This window comes from Rattus norvegicus, chromosome 4, assembly GCF_021556685.1.
Source record: "Rattus norvegicus strain SHRSP/BbbUtx chromosome 4, alternate assembly SHRSP_T2T, whole genome shotgun sequence".
NCBI classification, from domain to species: Eukaryota; Metazoa; Chordata; class Mammalia; order Rodentia; family Muridae; genus Rattus; species Rattus norvegicus.
This window is the reverse complement of record NC_141537.1, coordinates 68,250,816-68,268,950: the sequence shown is the minus strand read 5'-3', so window position 1 is coordinate 68,268,950 and position 18,135 is coordinate 68,250,816. Positions and strand designations below refer to the sequence as shown.

At 44.7% G+C, this 18,135-nt stretch overlaps 1 protein-coding gene across 11 annotated transcripts in view; it reads left to right on the top strand.

The window, feature by feature from the left end:
• Hipk2 (homeodomain interacting protein kinase 2) overlaps nucleotides 1–18,135 on the top strand; it is a 189,803-nt gene that overhangs the window by 119,499 nt on the left and 52,169 nt on the right. For all 11 annotated transcript variants that reach the window (NM_001429188.1, NM_001108622.2, NM_001429187.1 and 8 more), the window contains 5 exon segments: nucleotides 6,616–6,739; nucleotides 7,104–7,223; nucleotides 9,000–9,086; nucleotides 11,010–11,194; nucleotides 16,390–16,552. In NM_001429188.1, coding sequence (NP_001416117.1) covers nucleotides 6,616–6,739; nucleotides 7,104–7,223; nucleotides 9,000–9,086; nucleotides 11,010–11,194; nucleotides 16,390–16,552 — 679 coding nt within the window.

The following is an 18,135-nucleotide window of genomic DNA, read 5'->3' as shown; positions in this document are numbered from 1 at the left end:
ATCTGCCTTCTCCTTCAGACTTCTGTTGCTATTTCTCAGGCCCTATGTTGCTTTGATGGAGTCCCATGCTTCCACTTCAGGCCACCAGTCTCAGCAGTGGCTCAGAACCCATGGAAGCATTGCCAGGTCTCCTTAGTTTTGCAATAGAAACATAAGATTTAACAACCCATCTGAAATACAATTTTACATTTTGATTGCTTCTGCCCCAGCCATCTCGAGGTTACTTTCAATCTGCATATATTTGTGGGAACAGACTTCTTCGCTGCAGTTCAATTTGAGTACACCTTATAATATCAGTGATTATAAAATACCAGGGACTAATAGAGTTTTCTGCTTCCAAGGAGTTCAAACTGCTTTATAATTCTACTGGCCATAATTTATCTTCATAAGCTACTATACAGACAAGAGGAAAAAGTGAGATTAATAATCACATTTTATAGAGGGTGAAATAAAACTTGGGAGAAATTGAGTAGCATTTTCCCAGAAATGCTCAGCTCTCCCTCAGGCTCTCTGAATGATCTGCAGACTGAGCACTTATATCAGAAATGCATGTGAACTTTGCCCTTGCTCTGTCAGAGACTGTGGACAAGAGTAAGATACTTGTCTGTGGGCCAGTGGTTAGCCAAGGATACTGGAGTGAGCAGGGTGTGTGCCCAGCTCCTGCATCACAGACCTCTGCTACAATGAATGTTTCGAGTACACACAGGATCAGCTCCTCACTTAGCTCCTCAGACCTCTTCCCTGGGCTTTGTTCCCAGGGTATCGTTCTGGCATCACAACCGCCATCTTGATAGGAAGGCTACCCACAGGACAGGGCAGGTGCTGCCTTTTCAGTCCTTGCCTTGTAGCTTTGCGCATGCTGCTGCCGTCTGCATTAGGCCAAATAAATGGAAGACTAGGCTTACAGGTAGGAAGTTCTGCTTCTAAAGTGAGATGAGAGATCTGTGGCTGTGGGTTCCAATGTGTAAGAAGAAAGGGTGTCCTTCACATGAGGAAAAGGAACAAGGGAAGTAACAGTGTTGAACATGGTCCTAACATGAGCAAGACCTGGGTTAGATTCAGAGCACCAGAAAGAAACCAGAAAAGGGGTGTTCTTTTTGTTTGGTTGCTGTCATATAGATTAAGTCAGATAAAAGGTGAGTTATATAGTGTTGTTTGATTGTCCTGCACATTACATGAGTTACTTCCTACCATGCTCTATTTAACCTCTCTGGCACCCCTTTCTGGAATGAAGTCGATAGCCAGTACTTAAAAACACTAGGAATTGAACCTACGGGCACTGGGCTGCTGGCTGTAGTCTTCACACCTCTCATGGAGGCCAGCCTCTTCAGGGTCATGTGGTCTAGACTGATCGAAAAATAACTTATTTCTCATGTGCACTGTCAAGAGAGCAGTGGAGCTAAATATCAAAGCTTCAGTCACTGATGCTTTGAAAATGACAGTTGTTTTTCTAACCTCCCATAGAAAAACAGAATGTTTGGTGTCTTGTAAGGGTCATGTTGGAAAGGAAGAGTCACTCTTTCTTAGGTGCAATTCTGTCTGACACTTCATGTATGTGTTTAAAGTATCTTGATGCCCCAAAATAGTAGTGGGATTCTTTAAAACAGCCGCATGAGGTGGCACCATGGCAATGAGAGTGTAAAGCAGCTGTCAGATGATCACTCCACAGAACAGAGATCCATGTGCCCAGGGACCTTCTTGTACTGGCACCACTCTGAGGACAAAAACAACCTCCATGGAATGGGACCTCGAACCTCCCAAACCTGGAAGAGCCAAAGCAGTGAGACTCTTGTCACAGTAGTTGCCAAGGTGATGTTGCCGGCCCCTAGGGGGACCTGCTGGGGAGCTGCCGTTGGACAGTCATTCCTTCTAGAAATGTGTGTTAGGTGCCTTACCTGGTCTAGGCACTGGTGATACAGCAGTGACAGGGGCATGGAGGCTGCTGCCCCTGCCTTGCCAGAAACAAGACTCAGCTCAGACCTCTTATGGGAAGCCCCCAGCTCTGTCTTTCCTCTCCCAGTTTGCCCTTCTCTGTGTAATATGTACACATTCCATGTGGCATACTGTGCTGTCTGCATGACGCTGCCTCTAACTAGACAGTGACCTCCAAGGAGACTTGGGTTTGGTGGACTGTTTGCTCTTGAGCCCAGCACAGTGCCTGGCACATAGTAACCCTGAATCATAATGGCTCGTGGCTGAAGATCTGAGTAAGAGAGTGAGTGAGACTGAAGCTAAAGCCAATGTGGAATGACCTGGTCAGAGTACACTTCGTGGAAAGAGTGCACTTTGGCAGCTACTGAGCATGTGTCAAGGAAGCTGAACAGAAAAAAAAAAAATGAACTTTAGAATTCACTTCTGAGCCTTCATGAACTCGGAGCCTTGGAGTCTGGCAGCCCAGGACGAGGCATGTACAGAATCACAGCAGGGTACACACATATTCCCAAAGACCACAGGCATCCACAGGGGAAAGTGGGGTTTTCAAATAACGTTTATTTATTATTATTATTATTATTATTATTATTATTATTATTATTAGTGCTGCATGTGTGCACACATACACCATACCATACACGTGAAGGTCAGAGGACAACTCTGTGTCAATTTTCTCTGTCCACCATTACCTAGATTCTAGGACTCAAACCCAAGTTGCTATACTGCTATGACTGTGAGCTACCTCACTGGCCTGACAAGTGTTTCTTTCCTGAGGGCTCAAACAGCTGTTGAGAGAGCCACTCCAGTGAACCAACCTTGGCATCTAAGATAAATTAGACACAGACTTTGTCCTCACAGATTTAAAGGGAGACAGACAGGCAAATGTGTTGATGGGTCAAAAATGACAGAGGTGTATGCTTTTTAGTGGAAACTGGAGGTTAGCCTGGCATGTGTTGTACACCACTTTTAGTCCTAGCACTCAAAAGGTAGAGGCAGGCGGATGTCTGAGTTCAGTGCCAGCCTGATCTGCGTAGCGAGTTTCAGGCCAGCCAGAGCTACATAGTGAGCTAGCCAATAATGAGGCATCTCTGCCTGCCACGAAAAAAAGGAAAAGGAAAAAAAAGAACTTTTAGTGTCATCTTAGGATCTAAGAAGTTATTCTCTCCCTAGGTGTAACTTTTTGACACTCTGTGCATGGTCAAGGGTTATGGTGTGTGAGTCATCAGAGAGGTATCTAAGGTCCTTTGGGGGCAGCAGGTGCCCGGCCTCCATTCATGTTTACATCTTAATCTGCTTGTACAGATAGCAGATGCAAAGTGAGCAGCATATGTTTGAGTACGGAAGACTGGAAGGGGCAGGAAGGGAAAAAATAGATCAGAAATAGGTTTCCTATGTGCAGAGAAAAGGAACTTATCCTTTGAGACATGAGAGGAAAGGCTGACCAAAAGCAAGAGCTGAGTTAGTGACTGCCACAGAAGCATGAATTGAGGAATACTTGATTTTCCTAGTTCCAAGGAAGGCTGAGCATGGTACAATCTACTTCAGAGTTACAATGACACCCAACCCCATTCCACCCCAGAATAAAAAAGAGGTTTGAACCAAATCTCTGAAATCCTAACGGTGAAAGACCTCAGTACCAATTTCACATTTCCACACTTCCACCTTTCGTACTGTAAATCTTTGATGAATCGTCTGCAGATAGACACACAGGCTCTCCTCCTGTCTCCTTTGCTCAGGTGTCTGTGCAACAAGAGCATGTGCTGGTATGCACATGCCCCTTTGGGCCCTGGTGCCTGGTTATCCCTACCTGAGTCCTTCTGTACCAGAGCCCAGACTTAGTTCCTAGTGGAGACTTAGCCCTTCCCTGTCTTTTGCCTGCACTGCCTCAGAACTCCCATCCTGACTCAGATTTTCACAATTTCTTATATTTAATATGCTGTATTCAGTCAACACTCATGTACTGACCAAGTGGCAACTAAATGCCAGGCACTGCTGTCCTCATGAAGGGCTTGGTAGAGGAAGAGAGAAAGTAAGGATGTTATTGGGGAGATTGCTGTAAAGTGATATTTGTGGTGCTGGAGATGAGAACTGTCTGGTGTCAGGGGAGGTCTGTCTGTGGTGGTGACAATTCAGCAGAAGTGTGAAGGGTGAGGAGGAAGCTGTTTGAGAGCCATGGGGCAAGCACAGAGGGAGACACAACTGCATTACCTGAAGGCTACTGTAGGTCCAGAAAGTGCTTAAGGTATTTAGAAGTTGAAAAGACACCGAAGGCACCAGAGCCTGTTGCAGTAGAAAAGTGATTTAAAATGACAGTGGAACAAACTGGGTCCTTAACTGGGGAGATCCCTAAGCCACGGGAAAGATTCATGTATTCTAAATACAGAGCTAGCCACTGAGGGCTCTGAAATACATGCCTATTGGGGAAGGAAAAACGGGACACTTCAGGTAAGGCAGTGGAAGCTGCAGTTATGCCATGGGAGAGGGAGAAGAGGGGCTGATTTGAGGTAGACTTTGGATCTGGGCCCGTGGATGGTCGGGGTGGTAGAGGTATTAAAGGGAAAGGGATCTGTCCTGGATCTCTTGCAAAGCAGCAGCGTGGGGGTGGGAGTGTTGGGTTCATTTAATAGAATGAGGAAGATGAGGGAAAGGTAGGGATGGGTTCCCTCTCAACCTGGGGACTTTGATGTGACTGTGGGACATAGCCTGTGAGGTTCCAGGCTCTCAGACTCGATCCTAGAACTGAAAAGACAGTTCCAAGATGAGACTGAGATTTAGATGTGAGGGGTTGGCATGATTGCTGTGTCAAGTTTCCTAGAGATACAAACAAGGACCACAAAATGTTTGAAACAGCAGCTACTCTGTTGATGTTCAGGAGCCCAGAGGACCAAAGTCAAGATGTTAGCTGGGCCTTGAAGATGGAGGAGAGGCCATTTCCCTGCCTTCTCTAGTTTTTCGTGACTGTAACTGCTCCTTGGCTTGGGACACATAAATGCAGTCTCCATCTCTGTCATCATGTGGCTATCTTGTCAGTGTGTGAGCCCAAATTTCCCTGTCCTAAATAAGGACATCTGTCATATTAGATTAGGGCCCATCTTCTATGATATAGCTTCATCTTAACCAATTAAACCTACAACAACCCCATTTCTAAATAATTAAGATTCCACTATACCTGTTTTATAATACTGGAGATTGAACTCAGGACCTTGTGCATACTAGACAAGTACACTACCTCTGAGCTATATCCCTGACCCAGCATATCATTCAGAAAAAACACACAACCATGATAGTTACGTTGGGAAAGAATAAAAAGAGAAGAACATGGGACGTGGAGAATTTGGACAGGAAAGGAGGATGCTCTAGCAAAGGGTACGGACAGGCAGGAAATTTGGATATGGGAAAGTGGCACCTAAGAAGCCAGGAATAGCAAAACAGGAGCAGTGGCAGTTGTACAGAAGAAAGGCAATTCTCAAGACATAGAGCTGAGACGCTGACTGAAGAGGATGACACGGCGAAGGCCATCCTAATCTTTGTGTGTGGCACATGAGTGTGGGGCGTCTGAGAAAAGGCTAAGAGGCTGGGATGCAGAAGAGAGGCAGGAACTTTTAGGAGGCCATTAAGAAAGGCACTGTGGAAGAAGCAGATATTCTTGATAACACTTCAAGAGAAGGACTAAGATGTGTGCTCAAGGTTTACTTACGTTTGTTAGCTTTATTTATCCTTGCATTCTGTTTTGTTTTCCAAAGTGGGAGGTGCTGGGGTATGGTGTGTGCTGTGCCACATTCCTTCTCATGTTTGGGGTTATAGCACACATTTTTGTAATCTTTTGTACCCTGATTTAGTGTTGCCTCTAACTCCAGTTCCATGTATACTTTCTCTTTAAAATGCCTTTGAGGGTAGGGGATTTAGCTCAGTGGTAGAGTGCTTGCCTAGTAAGTGCAAGGCCCTGGGCTCGGTCCTCAGCTCCGAAAAAAAAAAAGACAAAAAAAAAAAAGCCTTTGAAATTTCTATGTGACTTTGTCATTTGCAGAGACATTAGCTCCTACAACCAGGAGTGGACTGTTTAAATGGAATTCTGGTTGACTCTCAAGACGATCTATTCATGAACAGGGTTCTATAGTTGTAACATTAAAGAATTTTTATAGAGATCAAGCTTCTAGACACTGATGGGAAAGTAATAGCAGTGTTTCCTTGAGGAATCATAATACAAATGCCTAGGACAAAGATGATTGTAGTAAGTGGATATATTGGACTTAATCGCCTTATTTTAAGTGAGAGCAGCTATTTTTATGTATTCTTGAAAGTAGACTGTTCAGAATTCCTTCTTAAATATTAGGTACTCTTTATAAAGAATTCCAGATATTCAGCTATATAAGCTAACTTCCTACTGTCTGTGGTGTGGTTATCAGGTCATGAACTCATGTGGCCAGAGTGTGATGGTGGTGATACCCACAGACATGCTTCATTGTAGGTCTGTTGTACTGCCACCCAACAAACCCTTACTCTGCACTTGGAAGCTAACTTCACCCTCTTCTAACTAGATGTTAAAGCCAATGAACTGAGAGGTCACTGGAATGCAGACCCCACACAGGGAGACATAGGACCCTAGGTCAGAGCTAGAATTCATACAGAAATAGCTACTATGTTTCCAGATCACTGATGGTTCTTTCCATTCTTCCTCTCCAGGGCCCCTGAAATCATCCTTGGTTTGCCATTCTGTGAGGCAATTGACATGTGGTCCCTGGGTTGTGTCATTGCTGAGCTGTTCCTGGGCTGGCCATTATACCCAGGTGCTTCTGAGTATGATCAGGTAGGTCTGGGTGACACAAGAATTCACTGTGTGACTGTAGTCTCCATCCAGAAAACCTTAGATTAACATTTCACTTAGAATCTGCCCTATGATGTTCTTCTGAGCCAACTTATTAGCCCTCTCCTGGCTCTTCTCTCTCTCTCTCTCTCTCTCTCTCTCTCTCTCTCTCTCTCTCTCTCTCTCTCTCTCTTTCTGTGTGTGTGTGTGTGTGTGTTTGTGTTTGTGTTTGTGTTTGTTCTTTCTTTTTACTTCTTTTTCCCTCTAAAATTAACAATTCCGTTTTCCTCAAAGCCACTAGAGCCATCAGTATGCCATATGTACTGTGACAGGGAAGCCCTGACCTCTTTCTCATCTTTTCTTGCAGATTCGGTATATTTCACAAACACAGGGTTTACCAGCTGAATATTTATTAAGTGCAGGGACAAAGACAACTAGGTTTTTCAACCGTGACACAGACTCACCGTATCCTTTGTGGAGGCTAAAGGTAGGAAAAACACTCCATCCCTTCCACACTGATGGCCCAATAGTGAAAAAAAGGAAAGACAAAAATGAGCTTTTAATACTTACAAATCGGTGACTTTAATCTGGCCAGCAAAATGGCTATGTAGGGTAGAGTTGTGAATAAACGGCGTTTCTGGGTCTGAATGTTTGAAAACACCTGTTTCCTCGACCCACTGCTGCAGGAGACGCTGTGTCCCATGGGAAGATTGCTGAATTTTGGGGATTTAATCCCATGATCCTTGATGACTGACTTGTGCTAGGCAAATGAAGCAGCTACACTCTGCCCTTAAGGAGGTCACTGTCTGTGGGGAAACAGGACTGGTGCCCCAAGCTCCAGGCTACTGTATGGACTATCCTCCTCCTAGGAGGACCGACCGAAGGTGGGAAACAGTGACCCAAGCAAGCGAAAAGAAAGCCAGGCCAGGGCCAAAGGCAGGCAGCAACATTTGTGTTGGGCCCTGTAGGGTACAGAGGGATTTTCTAAGGCAGTGAAAGTAGCCTAAGCCATGCAAATGTCACAAACCCCTGGTAAGAGAGCAGATCTTCATCCAGGACAGTGTAGTGCCCTACTGGATACCATAAAGTCTTGGTGACTTCACCTTCATGGAAACATAGTTTGCTTTTACTTTAACTGTGTCTTGTAATTAAAATTAACATACTTTTCCTGGGAAGGAGATAGTATATAGTATATAGTATATAGTATATAGTATATAGTATATAGTATATAGTATATAGTATATAGTATATAGTATATAGTATATAGTATATAGTATATAGTATACGTAAGTATATAGTGTGTTCATTTTTTGCCGTAGGTTGGGTTTTAGTGGGTTTCGTTTGGTTTGATTTGGTTTGGTTTTGACAGGACCCCAACCAAATCCTAATACAGTTTTAAGATACTATGTACTTTCAAAACGTTGGGATTTGAAAGCTAAACCGGCTCTTAGGCTACAGATGGACCACCTGACATTCAGTAATTGTGAGAGTTGTCAAAGTCCAGTAACAAGTCTTCAGGTAGAAGAGAAAGAACCCAGGTTGGGGGTACAAGGTAACTACTTCGGTGTTTTACCAGGAACGTCATGTTCAGCTGTTTCTAGGGGTTGAGCTGTTTCAAGTGTGCTGGCCTTCGTCCAGAATTAATTGCCTTATATACTTTGATGAGTCCAAACCCCACGGCAAGTAGAAAAAGCAGTTTCCTAGCTGATAGCTGATAAATGTCTGTGGAAGAGCGGCATAGAATACGGGCTCTGGAAACAGCTGCCACTTGTAAGCAAGAAACTTTGTTAGGCCCACAAACTTTATATTTTTGTGTTTCCATGTAGTAAAAGAGGAGAGCAGTCATCCTAATGACCACAGTTCTGAAGAGCATTTAGTGAGTTAATGTAGAGCTGTATGTTAGTGAGAGCTGTAGGTGTAAGGGATTGCTAAGTAAAATGAAATATATTACAAAGTATGTCAAAAGGGGCTCTGGTCTTCCCGGGTGGGATCTTACCTTCACCTTATGGGAAGCTGCAGGGTAGTAAGGGGGGTGGTTCTCATGCTCTCTTTAGAATCTTTGGTAACTATTGGAGTGGGCATGAGTGGGAGTCTGGGGAGGAAGGAAGGTGAGCTAGTGTGGATAGACAGGGAGAGGAGCTCTTGTGCAGACACTTCCGGAGAAACCAGGGTCTCCTCCTTTGCAAAGTAGAAGCTCAGGAGCTCAAGATTCAGCGACTTAAGAGATACCATCTGACCAACCAGGTTTTGCTTTTTCTAATAGACACCAGATGACCATGAAGCAGAGACGGGGATTAAATCAAAAGAAGCAAGAAAGTACATTTTCAACTGTTTGGATGACATGGCCCAGGTACGCTCTGTGAATGAATGTGCGGTACAGACCCTGGGCAGGGCACGCCACTGCGGGATACAGAGGCAGGTGACTCTCTGTGAGTTTGAGGCTAACCTGGTCTACATAGTGAGTTTCAGGACAGCTAGAGCTATGTAGAGAAAGCCTATCTTTAAAAACAAAAAAATGAAAATAGAAAATAAAAACCCACCAGCAGTGATATTCTTAACTGTGCTCATTAGCTTTGCTTGTGAACAATTATGACAGACCTAGTGAGAAACCATTTGGTCTAGGAAACCAACTCTTTAGAAAAAATAGTTGCATTGTATTGCTTCTTGTTTGTTAAGCAATGGCCAACCTTACTAGTGCTAAAAGTGCCTGTACTGAGGGCCTTGCAGTGCCTAGGCAGGCACTGGCTCTGGAGTTGAGGCATCAGCCCATTGCTGTATTGGAGCTGATGCCCATGGTTCAGTGTGTCCGTTTCCTGGGGCCTACATAGCAAGGTAGAGTGAACTGGAGGGCTTAAGACAACACACATGTATTGTCTCATAGTTCTGGAGGCTAAAAACGTCTGGTGCCAGTGTCCTTAGGGCCACAGTCCTTTTGAAGGCCCTAGTGGACAGCATCCATGTGCTTGGCTTCCCGTGGCTCTGGCAGCCGCAGAATTCCCTGCTTGCAGCTGCATCACTCTAATCCCGGCTTTACCCTCCACATGGCTGTTATCCCTGTGTCGTCTCTGGTCCCACTGTCAGATCTCTTCTGTAAAAGCACTGATTATTGTGTTCAGAACCATCCTAATCCAATATGGCCTCGTCCTAACGTGATTATATCTGCAAAGACCCTATTTCTAAACAAGGTCACATTCATAGCTCCCACAGATTAGGACTTGAATTTAGCTTTTAGGGAAGACCAATCAAACCACTATACTCAGTCACTGTCAGCTCACTAGCAGAGTACAGACCTTCCTATCTTTCTATCAGAGAGAATTCTAGATCTTCAGGTGTTTTTAGTTACAGACTAGTCCAAACTCAGAGCAACCCAGAATAACAGCTCCTTTTAAAGACTGAGAGATAAAGCTGTAGTCCAATGAACACTCAGCTCACCTCTTAGGAAGGGTGAGTGTGACTAGAACTCCTGGTTCTAGTAAAGCACACTTGTCCATTTATTAGTAGCTCAGATGGTCTGTGAAAACTGAAATTGCTTTCCAGATCCCCTCTTGGAAAAAAAAAAAGCAAGCATGGAAAGCAAGCCTTTCAGAGATTATGCTAGTAGAGACCTGCCTTTGGGAGAACAGTCCAGTGGTCAGCGGCACTCCCTTCCTTGGCCAGAGGCAACTGCAAGGAACACAGGGACTTAAATCATCCTGGTCCCGATTAGGGACCATGGGAAGGGTGATGTCGTAGAGATGAAGGAAGAGGGAACCCAAGCTCTTTTCCCCTCCAGAGGTTGAACACACTTTTCCCCATCTTTTTCTACTGCTTTATCTTAGAGCTTTTGTGGTGTGTGTGTGTGTGTGTGTGTGTGTGTGTGTGTGTGTGTGTGTGTGTGTGTGTTTGTTGTTTGCTTGTGGTAAAAACACATATGGCATCTCATCTTAGCCTTTTTTAAAACATAAAGTTGAGGAGAATTAAGTGCATCCACACTGTTATGCAATCTGCCTCCAGAACCCTTTATCCTATGGTTATTTTTAATAAGGTGTGATGAAAGCTGCATTTCACCTTGGCCAGTTAAAACAGGAACAGCTTTGTGCCTTGTCACTGGGATGCATTTGCAGGTGTCAACCATGGTGGCCACATTCTGTCCCAGCCCCTACCTGGGGACAGTAGCAGCACACAGGACCATGGGCACAGTCTATCCTCTGACACCTAGGATGGGAGGCTTGAGATCAGAGGAGGTTACAGAATATACTATGGCTCTTTCTCACCTGTCTCTGCTTGCTTCCAGGTGAACATGACAACAGATTTGGAAGGGAGTGACATGTTAGTAGAGAAGGCAGACCGGCGGGAGTTCATTGACCTGTTAAAGAAGATGCTGACCATAGATGCTGATAAGAGGATCACTCCCATTGAAACTCTGAACCACCCCTTTGTCACCATGACGCACCTACTGGATTTTCCTCATAGTACTCAGTAAGTGCCCTGCTTATGCTTTGTACCAAGGGCAACACTTAAAGACCCGGGTAGTAAATACTTGAGGCTTTATAGCCTTCTGGTTTCTACTGCTGTGTCCCAGTTCTCAGTTATAGCTGAAAAACAGATGTAGATACAACACATAAGCAAAATGAGAATCTTCATTCCAACAAGGCACTTAGAAAACTTGTGGGGGCTAGATCGGGCCTAAGACTACGATTTGTACAAAAAAGAAGGGAATGATGGAACATGGGGGACCTTAGGGCCAGATGAACTTGGATATCAACGCACAAAGGGAAGTGGACAAAATAGCAATGCTCTATAGCAATCTAGCATCAGTCCCAAAGGTTGGTTCCAAAACTGTCCCAGAGTGAACTGATCTCGTTTGCTTCATTTCTGTGGCGCGCTGTGGGCTGTACCAGGCACTGAGCTACAATGAGGAACAAGTAGACTGTGCACTTGCTGGTTAAGCTGTGGTCTTCACGGGGAAGATAGAAGACAATGGCTGTTACCAAGAAAGGGATGCGGTAGGATGAGCCCTTATAACAAGGAGCTTGCTCAGCCGGTCAGAAGACCCGAGAACAAAATCTCTGAAGGGTGGGGGAAAGATGCATATGAGAAGTCAGGCCATTGCCTTTTGAACTCTCCAGCATGACTGCACACCAGACCTAGGGACAGGGGGCGACATGCCAAGGCCACAGAAGTAAGCTAGAGCAAGCCATGCTCAGGAAGGGTTTTGTCTCTTATCAGAAGCACAGTGCAGCTAGTCAAAGGACTTAGAAGCTGGTGAATGGCTGGTTGGACTCGTATTAAATACAGATCTAACCTGCTGCCATATCAGTAATCTAGAATTTGATTAGTTAGTGACAGCCATTTCCAAGCAGAAACTTGTTTGCAGGTTGAAAGATAAAGTGAGAACGGAGACATAGATGGCAGCCTTACAAGAAGTGAGACTGAAAGGGATGAAGAAATGGGAGGTGTCGAGATCAGAGCAGCTGTTCTCAGCCTGAGTGGAGACCCCTTTGGGGCTCAAATGACCATTTCCCTCGCATATTAGATATTTACATCACAATTCATAGCAATAGCAAAATTACAGTTATGAAGTAGCAATGAAAATAATGTTATGGTTGGGAGTCACCACAACATAAAAGGTTGAGAACCATTGAACTAGAGGGAAATTTTGAAGAGTGAGGAAATTTAAGCAAATACTCTTGGGAAGATCTGGTAGCAAATGAGAGGTTCAAGGAAAAAGGTACTTGTGAGCAGTTTCTGTTGTGAGCAGTTCTGTTTATAACTGAGTGGAGAGATGGGCCCTGTCACTAAAAGGTGGCATGGTGGGAGAGATGTGGGTGTCAGCAGGTGCACAGGATAGCAGAGGAAAGTTGACGGAGTTCCTGTCAGACAACTTCTGTCTCAGAAGTAGATGATGAAGTCATCTGTTGAGAACAAGATGGCTTTACAATTGTAGACCATGATAACTGTGGCTGGAGAGATGGCTCAGTGGATAAAGCATTTGTCACACAGATGTGAGGACTGCTGTTGGAATCTCCAGCATCCTGTAAGTGTCAGGTGGTCTGCCTATAATCCCAGAGCTCAAGAGGATCCCAGCAGCAAGCTAGCTAGACTACTTGATGGATAATCAGGACAGGCACGCAAGGTGGCTCTGTGTAGCTCTGCTTTTCCAGAGGACCTAGGTTCTAGTCCCTACACACATATGGTAGCTCACAACTGTCTATAACTTTTGTCTCAAGGGATCCACTCCCCTCTTCTGGCCTGTCTGGATACCAGGCAGATATGCAGTGCACAGCAAAATACACATAATAAATTAAAAAATAAGAAAAAGGAAAGACTTGGGAGCTAGAGAATGACTCAGCAATTAAGAGCACTACTATTCTTGCAGAGGACCTGGGTTCAACTCCCAGCACCCATATCAAGCAGCTCATAACCATCTATAACCCCAGGTCCAGAGGATCCAATGCCCTATGGCCTCCTCAGACACCTACACACACATGATGCACATAAGTTCATGCAGGCACAAACACATATACATAACATATCTTTTTAAGACTAAACAAAGAAAGGTACCATGCTAACTTTTGACCTCAACATGCACACCCACACATCCACAAGCAAGCATAAGCTCCCACCACACACACATACATATGCAAAAAAGAATATTAAGAAAGAAAGAGAAATAAGCAAAGAGATATTGGAGGGAGGGAGAGAGAGAAAATATGTGTATGTGTTGATCCTGGTAACTGGAACAGAACATGAGAGCAAACTAACCAGAGAAATATAGGAGGAAGGTGGGTATGTGGCAATACATCTGAGTCCTAGCTCTTGGAGACTTAGAGAGAAGGAAGGGAGTGGGAAGAACTTTGAACATTTAAGTCTGAGCATAAATTGATGGTGTAAGTGAAGGCATAGAGAAAACAGCTGAGTTTGTCCTAGTTGAACTGCTGCCAAGTTGGTAAGAGAAAACGACAAGTGGATGAGAAAGTTGATGCTGGTGATATAGTAATTATAATCCCAAGTGGAAGCTATTGAAGGTTCACCTAAGGAAAGGAAATTCAACAGATTCCAATGAGTGTCCTCTGCTCAACTCTAAAGATAATTATGATAATAGTTATAGTCAATGCACCAGAAGGGTGGAGAATGAGGCCAGGGAAACAGGATGCTTGAGCGTTGACTGAAGAAATCGTTCCAGGTCTGACAGCCCAAGGAAGGAATGGTGAGGTTGAGAACAAGGTCCTGAGATAGGAAGTGTAAGTTTTGACAGGTTATCAATATGGCTACTGAAGTATTCATGATGGTCATAAAATAGCTTGGAGAGGAAGTCCAACCTGGTGGCAAAGGTCTCAGTGAATGAGAGGAAGAGGAAGGGTCTTCTGTGAATGGAAAACAGGAAGTTATATCAGTTTAACCTTAACTGTCATGGACTGGAACATGAAAGAACATATTCACCTCCTTGCATTTCTGCAGGGAAAGCAGCTCAGGAAAGCAACAGGCTCTTTGAGGATGTGGGATAAGGACGGTTGTGAGAAGAGCCTAGAGATAGAGATTTGGAGAACACAGTCAGCAATGTTGTTATCAAAAATTAGATTTGACTGAGTTTCCAGGCTGGACCCAACCTCTCCCAGCCTAATAAGTGGACCACAACCAACCATAAAGTGGGTCTTTTAAGTCAGTCGTTTTCCATAGCAGTTAGTGAAGTAAGTCAACTGGCCCGGCAAGACCAGACAATATCCCTTTAATGCAGGGCACATTTGAAACAGTCAAGTTCCAGTGCAAAGAGGACTCTGCACCCAGCCTGTCCAAACTTGAATTATAACACTATGCTGTTTTTCAACAGGAAGCAGTTAAGATATCAGTCTGTCCCACAAGAAGAAAGGCAAATCCCCACAAAGCTAGCCTTTCTAATGATAGAGGAACAGTGACGGGGGTATCAGGGAGGCAGATGCTTCAGAGAGCTCCTCTTGGCCATCTCCACTGTCAGTGAAACAGTCACCTCAAACCTGGGAGCTTAGACGAGCAGGGCTCTGTTCTTTGTGTTTAGTAAGGAAGCAGCCATAGAGTGTTTCATGGAGGAGCAGCGGCAATTTACAACTTAGAAGGTCAGCCCTAAGGAATGGCAGGTTACCCTCTAGGCCGACCTGAGAATAGGCTAAATCTTTGTGGGTTCCCAGAAGACCATGAAAAACTCTAGAGTGGGAACAAGCAAGCCTTCAGGCCTACCCCACCCTTGGTGCTGGGCCTAAGCTGCACTAACATCAGGTCCATTTCTCTGACCAAGATTTTAGTGTACATATTTGTAAAAGCCAGTCTTTTTATAAACTAAACCAAAGTAAAAGTGTTTGTCTTATCCTAACAGTCAAGTTTTAGCCCATTATAGTAAGAAAACTCTGGAACCTGAAAACTATATATTGAGCCATCATAAAATCATTGAATGCTTTAAATGCATTCCACGAGAATGCATCCAGCATCGTTTATCATCTTCAGCGCAGTGTGAAAGCATGCAGCAGAACACTTGGTCCTCTCCAGAGCATGCTGGCATGCTGTTGTCTACCAGTGAATGTTCTCTCTTCTCTCTCTAGGACTGTCAGTCTATTTACTATGCATTGTATACCAAGTGGCCAGTACAGATAGTCATTAACTTAGAAAGAAGTAGGACTCATGACTATATTTCATTTCTGAAATTTGGAATGTTATCTTTCATAAAAATAATATTCTGGGATAGCCTACAAACATCCACTTAGTCCAAAATAGAGCACACCTGTAGTATACAGCAATTTCTACCACTTTAAAAATAGTAGAAAACCATTACCTTGTTTATATCCAGTTATTGCAACAGACATTTTAAATCGTAGATTAAATGAGGCTTTATCTTGAATATTAGCACTTGAGCAAAGTGAAGTAGAAACAAAAGAGACAGAGGCGTATGAGGAGCAGCGTATGAAGTAAGTAGAACATTACAGATGGTCAGGAGCTGGAATAGCAGAGGCCACTAAGGGCCTTCATGCGTGCACCTACTCCTTTAAGGCCTTTATAAAATTAGAGCACTGATCTTAATTCTATCTTGTGGATGGTGTAAGACAGAATAGAAGATCTCAACCACATATCACTGCTCTCAGTAAAAATTAGTAACCATCATCATTGTTTCATTGTGTGGCAGGTTCCAGTGAGACACATCAGCCTAAGTTCATGACCCTGAATGGGAGAATTATTGGCTGACCTCCAGATGGTGCTAGTAGCCCATGGATTGCTAGAATGGGGAGGGGTAGACAGTTGGCCCTAAGGAAGAAGGCAGAAGTAGGTTGCAGCAGCTCCTAGTGTCCTTGGTTGGAGAGTTTGTCGAGTTCCCAGGCACTGCACTGAGAAAGAGCAATGAGATTGGAAGTGAAAGGAAATGGGGAAGAAGACACAGCGAAGTACGTCAGTGATATGGGAATCTGTCCATTCAGGGCAGGAGATAGGACAACAAGACAATGGGAAATTCGCTCACACAGTGCTGACAGTTCAGTAGCACACTATGAGAAAACCAGGATTTTTGAAACTAATGTAGATAGTCAGTGATTGTTTTGCTTACTTGATTAACCATTCTCTCTTTTTCTCACTCTTTTCTCTCCTTCCCCCACCTCACCCTACCTTACCCCTTCTCGTCCATGTGTCTCTCCCTCTGCCTTTTGCATGAATAGTGTCAAATCTTGTTTCCAAAACATGGAGATTTGCAAGCGCCGGGTGAATATGTATGACACAGTGAACCAGAGCAAAACACCTTTCATCACACATGTGGCCCCCAGCACATCTACCAACTTGACCATGACCTTTAACAACCAGCTGACCACTGTCCACAACCAGGTGAGTGGCAGGCACCAGGGAAAGGTGGGCAGGACTGACTCAGGTATCCCCCACCAAACCCCAGCAGTTTTCCCTGTGTTGTCTTTTTGGATCTGTAAGCTAAAGTACCTGCTTCGTCTGCTATTTTTTTATTTTAGGAAGCCAAGAGGGCAGGTCTCTGTTATGGCTACTGGGACTACTTCCTGAGATGGTGCCTTTTCCCATTTTCATCTGAGCAGATGTGGGAAAAAAAACTGCTAAAAAATTGTCGAGTCAGAGCAAGCAGGAGTCCTCCCTGCACTCTGTGTCCATGTGGTCTGTGTTCAGGAGAGGAAGTGCCTGTTCATTCTCTAAGTCAGAGAAGAGCAGCTCGTGGGTCTGTCACCAGAGTCCTAGCAGCTTTTCCCAGGGGATACAGGAAGCTGAGATTTCCGTCATGTAGATTCCAACCTTCTGCAGATCGGCAGGCTCAGTAACATAGAACAGTGTCTGAAATACAGACAATGCTCAGAAAGTAGGTACTGAATGAAGACTTTCCACATCCCAATCCACCCACCTCTACACTCTGCGAGGCTTGAACTATTACTCCCATCGTCCAGTTATGAGTCCCGCAAAGAAGCATTCCCAGACGTTTCAGTCTTAATATCACTCTGTAATGACAGCAGTGTCCTTTGTGTTGTTCTCACCTGCGTGCATAGGCACATGTACCTTCAGAGCAGAGAAATAAGTACATAAGCCTACTGTGTGAATGCCACCACCTGGCTGCCCACTTTTTGTTGACTGATCCACCCCTGTCCCTAAGGAGTCACTGGCTCTTGCCTTTCGATACTGCGCCTGTTTATCAGGCTTTACTGGGCTATTGTTTCCTCTCAATTCCAGATGCGAGCTCTCCCGCCCACCCGCCTTCCCTCCCTCCCTCTCTCTCTCTCTCTCCCTCCCTCCCTCCCTTCCCCAGTGCCATCTGGAATCTGCTGCCCCCTGGAGACCACAAGTATTCCTGATGCTATCTTAGAGAGTGAAAAGCTTGCACTGTACTTAGGGTCAAAGACTTTTCTTACCTCCCCTTCAGCTAGCCAGATTTAAGGCCTTTGTATCCAGAGCTTTTCAGATGAGCCACTCTGCTTTCTTCATTCCCTTGAGGCTTGTTCCCTCAGTCCCTAGGAGACTCCTAGTCCTAACTCTCTAACCTCAATTTTTTTTTTTTTGGTTCTTTTTTTCGGAGCTGGGGACCAACCCAGGGCCTTGCGCTTCCTAGGCAAGCGCTCTACCACTGAGCTAAATCCCCAGCCCCTAACCTCAATTTTTTATCCCCCTCTTCCAGCTGTCTGTCCCTTCCAATACCAAACTATCTAAGACAGCACACAGGGAAGGGCATTCCTCAGATAATGTGTCAGGTCAGGTGACTCCCCCCACCCCACCAGCCTCCATAGATATCTTCGTAGCCTTCAGATTGGAGGGCTGTATAGGTCCCTGTCCACATCAGAACAGCCCACCTCTATGTTTCCTGTGATAGGATAACCAATACATCCATCCCAAAGAATATCACCAAAACTGGAAATCACAAGGGCACGTCCCAAATAAGAACACCTCCCTTCTCCATGACA